Source organism: Drosophila nasuta, chromosome X, assembly GCF_023558535.2.
Source record: "Drosophila nasuta strain 15112-1781.00 chromosome X, ASM2355853v1, whole genome shotgun sequence".
NCBI lineage: Eukaryota > Metazoa > Arthropoda > Insecta > Diptera > Drosophilidae > Drosophila > Drosophila nasuta.
In genome coordinates, this window is record NC_083459.1 from 11,211,414 (window position 1) to 11,218,366 (window position 6,953).

At 41.5% G+C, this 6,953-nt stretch overlaps 1 protein-coding gene across 2 annotated transcripts in view; it reads right to left on the minus strand.

Annotated features, from left to right (window-relative positions):
• The window catches only part of LOC132796486 (netrin-A), a 61,325-nt gene extending 56,141 nt beyond the window's left edge, over positions 1 to 5,184 (minus strand). For both annotated transcript variants that reach the window (XM_060807667.1, XM_060807668.1), the window contains exon 1: positions 3,788 to 5,184. In XM_060807667.1, coding sequence (XP_060663650.1) covers positions 3,788 to 4,889 — 1,102 coding nt within the window. In that variant the 5' untranslated portion in view covers positions 4,890 to 5,184. The remainder of the gene's footprint in view (positions 1 to 3,787) is intronic.
• Positions 5,185 to 6,953: the final 1,769 nt, after the last annotated feature.

Below are 6,953 nucleotides of genomic sequence, written 5' to 3' on the forward strand. Positions count from 1 at the left end.
ACTATACTTTATCCACATACTAAATAGTCATTGGTATATTTCAATATTTTCGGTATATTAATGTGGTATATTTCAAGAATATTGGTTACTCTTTGGTATATTTTATACTTTACGGTATATGTTGAATGGATATGGATACTACATCCATATACAGAGTATAGTCACTAGTACATTTTTGTATTTTTAGTATTTTTATTTGGTATATTTCATATACACATTTTATACTCGATGCTATATTTTGAATTCAGTAATATACTTTATCATTTTTTCGGTATATTGATTTGGTATATTTTTGGTATAATGCATATTTTATACTCTATGGTATATTTTGAATGTAGTACTATAGTATATTCATATATCAATATTTTTTGATTTGGTATATTTTATTGAAAAATGGTATCGGGTATCTCACCGTCGTGCAAACACAACTATATTATTATTTGTATGTTGTATAATTAATTTTAGTTATACACATCAATGAATATTCATATTTTATTTGCGTTGAACATTTTGACAATGAATGGAAAACATATCGAAGACTTTGCCATGACGTTAATTACCTTGATCGGGAAATTTCGCTGTCTTGGCTAGTAATTGCAACACATGCGGGGGCAACATGCAAATATTATCACAACGAGCCTGTTAGTTCTCTAATAATGCCAATTACACGCACTTCTCTTTCACTCTCTCACACTCTTTCTCTCTCTCTCTCTGTCATTATGTGCTAAAATGCAGCCCCTTATTTCTCATCTGCTTTTCATATGCCGGCAAATCTGGCCACGCAAAAATTTTCCAATTTTCTCGGGTTTTTTTCCCGTTGTTGCTGTTGCTGTTGATGTTGCTGTGGCTGCTGCTGCTGTTATTTTATTTGTTTGCCAAGGCTAGGCAGTTTGTCCATTTCCCCCTTTGTTGTAGTTGCTTGATGGTTGTTGGTTGTAATTGCCGGCAGTTGTTGTTGTTGTTGTTGAGGTCACATTGAACGTCAAAAGCAAAAGTTGGCAGCGTTAATTTCGCTTGCCCATAAACATGCAACATATGTCCGTGCTGCAAGCGGGGCGTGGCGGGGCAAAAGGGTCGCGCCTGCCTGCCTTATACCTCATGCCTTCTGCCTCTTTGTCTGCCACTCGCTGCATTTGCAACCCTAATAAAGCAACGCTGCCACACGTGGCCTGCCTCTGATAACAGTCGCGCCTCCGCCCCTCCCTTTCCTTCCCTCTGACCTGGTCGAGGTCCTGCGATTGCCTGCCTGCCTGCCTGCCTGCCTGCCTTTGTCGAAGTCCTGCGCTTTCCTGTGCTGTCCTGGAACCCGTGATTTATGCACTAAACAAACTGTCCGTCCGTCCGTCCGTCCGTCTGACTGTTTGTCTGTGCTTCGCTTGGCTCTGCAAAAAAATGCAATTCGCAATTCGCGTTCGCTGCTTCTGCTGCTGCTGTGGCATGTTTGGCATGTGGCATCCACGCGAGACACGCACAGAACATGCCACTTGCAGCAAGTGCCACAAAAACATTGACACATCGTTCACAAGGCCGCAGCGCCAAAGCATTTCCCTCCTTTCCCTTCGCTCTCTCTCTTTTTCACTGTCTCTGTCTCTGTCTCTGCAGCAAAGTCGAAGAATGAGCGCTAAAGAAATCAAAGCAATCCTCCCCGAGTATTATGAATACACTCAAATGCACTCAGACTCGATTTCATTTCTTTTCTGTTTTTTTTTTTTTGGGAAATGCTTATCAAATTAATTTCGCTTAAATTCGCGTTTATTGTTCGGGCTCAGCGAGAGAGTTTAGAGGGTTAATTGCGAGGGTTTATTTCAATCTCTCTGTCTCTCTCTCTCTGTTTCTCTTTCTTGGTTTCTTCAGCTATTTTTAGGTATTGATTGCATGTTTGTTTGTTTATTTGTTAAAGGTAAAGCCAAAACGCAACGCGAGGGTTGCTCCAGCAGTTGCAAATTGATTGAAAACGTTCGCTGCATGCTCTCTACACGTGTCCGCAGTTGTTCAATTATGGCTAAGCCAAATCCGCAGCACAAACAATTTCTCCTCCCCCTCCATCTTTGCCTCCCACGGGACATTCTCGTTTATGAAGCGCGCTTAAAAAGAGCAGCAACAACTCTCCCCCCCTCTACCCCTCCCACACCCACACACACACACACAACTTGCAACAACCCCCGCAACATTTGAAAATGCCATCACCAAATTTTAAGACGAAAACTAAACACACGCGACTGACGACGTCCTCAGGATTGAAATTGAGTCGTTTAAGCCGCCTGCTTTCCTCTCCACTTTCCCTTTCCCTTTCCCTTTCTCTTTCCCCAATCAATCTCCACCGTTGAAAGTCAAAATCCTACAAAGGCGTTTCGTGTGCTTTACAATAAGTCAGCAGACCGAAATCACTCCAAAGGATTCTCTTCCTAAACTCACATCAAATAAAATACAAATCACTTAAGTAACTCTAAAATAAATATATTTTTCAAAAATTTTTTTAAATTTAAACTAAATTCAAATTGACGCACAGATCACATAAAAAATATTTCAACAAAGTGAAGATTTCCGTATTTTATAAACACATAAATTCCCAAATTTTTCCCAGACAAAATAGCAAAAAATTCACATTGCGATCACACAGATAAATCAATTCATTCGCCAAATCTCCGGAGACAAGAATAAAAAAAAAACAAAACTTTTATGTTTTTCTCAAGTTTTATGGACACATGAATTCGAAAATAAACTTGAAATTGACAAACTGAGCACATAAATTGTAAACAACATTTATTTGTTGCTTGTGTTGAAAAACACATGAAAAATTGAAATGCTTTTGATCGATTCTAATAAAGAAATTAACTTAATTATATGCATCATATTTTTCCACAATGATTTCCATAGACAAGCAAAGAAAAATAATTAAAAGAATTTCTTTCGAAGTGAATGAAAAATAAATTAAATTGCGATTATATTACAATTTCATATTTAAATGGAAAACAGTGTGTGTTAAGATCGAAGTATAATTGAATATTTGTCAAAATGTTGAAGTGATATTAAAATAATTATGAAGAATATGTCTATATATGATGATATAATCATAGCAAATATATGAGTAATCTTGCGATTATTCTTTAGCGAGTATTATTGTTGAAAATAGGTTTCTTTAAGAAATTGATATTTATAAGTAAGTTAGGGATTCCTTTCCTGCAGTTATTATTAACGTGAATAGATTCTTCTTAAACGAAGAAGATATTTTTTTGTAACCTTGGGACTTTCAAATGAATATCACAAATTATATCATCTCATGGGCAGTATTACTATTCCTATTCAAAAAGGTATAATAGAAATGACTCTAAGATAGACGTAATATTTAATAAGACAGCCAAAATGTATTGCAGTGTTATCATGGCAATATTTTAATGTTTGAATTGTGATTACTATCACTTCTAGCATCACACTGTTCTAATAGTTATCTCACCCTTTAAGATTTATTAAATGCAATATTTAATACCAAAAGTAATAGAAATGGGAATTTCTCGCAGTGGTTTACTAGGAGAATAGTTAGACTAATATCATCATTCTCATTTGATTGCACTTCATTCTATCAAATTAGGTCTCTCAGATATAGCGTATGATATAAGGTGACATATTGAATAATACGAATTTCTCAAAGTGTAATTATATGAATACATTGTTTATAGAATTGTAAGACTTGTGTCAAAATATTCTATCAACTAATTTTCACTCCCCAATATGCAATACCCCATCTAATGTATAATAGTAATAGAAATGTTTCTCTCAGTGTACTCACGTTTGCACTCGTTGGCATCACGGGCCGTGGCTCGTCCCCAGGGTCGATCAAAGTAGAAGGGTTTGCAACGCTCGCAGTCGCGTCCCGCGGTGTTGTGGCGACACTCGCAGCTCAGCTGCCCGTTGGCGTCCGAGGAGCACTTGGAGGCGTGGCCGTTGCACTTGCAGCGTCCGCCCACCGAGAAGTCGGAGACGGCATAGTGCAAGCCACTCGCCGCTGCTGCTGTTGCCACCGATGTGGCGCCATGTCCTTCGATGGTATTCGCCGCAAGTTGCACGCTGTACTTGCCACTGCGTAGATCCATGGGAGCATCGAGCGAAAGCAGCTGCGGATCTGGTTGCTGCAGCCGATGGAAGACGATGCGTATATCGGTGGCTGTCACCCAATCCTGCAACACGGGTGATGAATCAAAGTCCTTGGCCGAGGGGCGACCGTCGAGAACGCTGAAGGCAATACGTGAGGCAAGTCCTCCGTTGGCGGCATCATGGCCATGCCCATGGGCGTTGGTGCAACGCGGCTCCTGCTCGTTGTGCTTCGTCACCGTGGTGCGACTCGGCCGCCCAAAGAGGCGGCGACACTGCGAGCTGTAGTACTGAAAGGGTTGCCAACTCTGTCCGTAGTCGGAGCTCTTGTAGATGACGAGGGAGTCGGGACGCGGGGCATTCGGGCAGAACTGGAGTATGACGTAGGTTAGCTCGTACTTCTTGCCCAGCGAAAGGGTGAGCGTGACGTTGTCGTTGCCCGCGGAGGCGCCACCAACTGGGGCAGATCGCCAGCAGGTCACGTTATTCGAGTTGTTCAGATCGGTGAGGAAGCGTGGCGAGAATTGCTGTGACTCGCAGCTGTGGCACTGCAGTTCACTCCCTCCTGTTGCGGTTGCGGTTGCAGTTGCGGTGGTGGCAGGATACTCGCAGTAGCGTTGTTGCGCGCCACAGGTGCTGCTTGCCACAACGGGGGCATCGAAGGCGGCGTTCACAAAATCGGGGATGCAGTACTTGGCTTTGCCGTATTTGTCGCAAGGATCCTCGGACGAGGATATCTTCGTGGCCACAATGGCGCCCAACGTGAGCACACACAAAACGGCGCGCAGTTGCAGTTGCATGTTTCACTTTTACTTTTACTTCCACTTGCACTTTCAACAAAACAACAAACAATAAAAAAACAATACAAAAATTCTCTTCTTTTGGGTGTTTTGAGCCTGATGCGCAGGCTTAAGCTCGCTTGCTATCTTTATCACTAACTGTTTTTGCACTCTCTTTCTCTCTCTATTTGTCTCACTAAGCGTGGTGCGTTTATTATCGCGCGCGATTCGCGTAGGCTGCGCTTGTCTTCGTTTTTTCGCTCGGTCGGTCTTCGTTACGTCAACTCGGGCTGCCAGTTCACAGTCGACTGTGTAATCGTCGTGCACGAAGCGCGCGCGCTAGCCACGAAGTCGCTACGTTCTCTTTGAATGTGTGTGTGTGTGTTGCCTGATGCTTGATCGCTTCTGCATTGTGTTGCTGGCAGCAAATGTTGCCAAGCGCAAGCAATGCACAGCATCCACATTTGTTGCTACACAGCATGTATGTTGCTGACGTTCAACAACTCACCACGATGCGCTCTCTCACGCTCTTTCGGCCTCACACTTGCGCTCTCTCGTGCATGTTGCTGACTGCTTGGCAACATTGGCCGCTTGCAGGTGGTTGTTGTTGTGTGTATGTGTGCTGGCAACATTTTGTATTTTGTATTTTGTTTGCGTTTTGCTTTTCCTTGTGTCCGCAATTATTTTATTACCCACTTGGCGACACATTTTGTAGCTTGTTGCTGCTGCTGCTGTTGCTGCTGATGCTGATTGTTGTTTGTTGTTTTTAAGCAGCCATCAAATTGCGTCCAGCCTGGGCACACTGCAAATCAAAATAAAAGGGCACACACACAAACACACAAACAGACACACGCACTCACATGCATACGGCTGTGTTTACATTTCGATTGCTATCGATAATGAAGTCGCCTGCGAGGGCTGAGGCTAAGTTATTAACTTGTCGTTAATGAAAATCATCAATTTTGAGCGAGAGAGTGAGATGACGGTGAGGAGGAGTGGGAGGGGAACGGCGAGAGAGGCGTGTAATTACGTGATGCGAGTATGCGATGGCTTCATTAATGCCATCGTCGTCGTCGTTGTTGTTGTTGTTGTTGTGTCTTGCCGCAGGTTGCAAGCACCTCTTCTTCTGCCATCCTCCTGCTCTTCCTCTTCCAGCTTTGCCTGCGCTTCCCTGATAAGCGTTTCACTTTCAGCTCCTCTCACTCTTTCTCTCTCTCCGTCTCTGTCTCGCACAATGACCATATGCCATTGTTTGTTTTGCTTTTGTAATTAGCTGCTCGGTCTGCCCTAAAGGGGCGTGGCACTATCGTCGTCATCGACGTGGGCGTAGGCGTCGACGTGGGCGTGGCCCGTTGTTACCCGCAAACAATTCCACGCCACGCTAATTGTTCAAATTCTCACGTTTTCGAGTTCAAGGGTTTCCAGTCTGAACAATCGATTCGCTTATCAATTGACCGATTATTACACTTTATTGTATCATCTGTTTAGCATATCTATGTATATCAACAGCTATTATGCAACATGTATTTGACTCAACAATTATCGTTATCGATAAACTGCGACGTATTCCATACAATTCTGTTGCTCCGTCTGTCCGTCTGACCACGACTTTGAATGCATCTAACTCAGGAATTATAAAAGCTAGAGATTTCAAATTTGTATTGCACATTCCATTTTAGTCTAGTTAACTGTAAGCAAAGTTTCAGAATTGTACAAAATGCAATTAGACACGAATAGAACAATGAGTGAATGAACATTTAATGAATATTTCCTTATTCCGTACTAAACGAAATCTTGCAATCAGTAATATTAATATATATATGTATATAACATATGTAGTATATATATATAATATATATATAATATATTGTCTGTCTTACAGATTGAATTTTTATAACTCAGAAGAAGTCGTGACTCCATAATTGGTATATAGATTCCATTTTAGTCTAATAATCTTCAAGAATAGTCTGAGAATTTAAAGTAAATGAATTTAAATAAACATGAAATAAACATTAAATGTAGTTACATTTTTATTTAACCAAGTTATAGACTATAACCAATTTCTTAATGTGTAATGCAAATTCT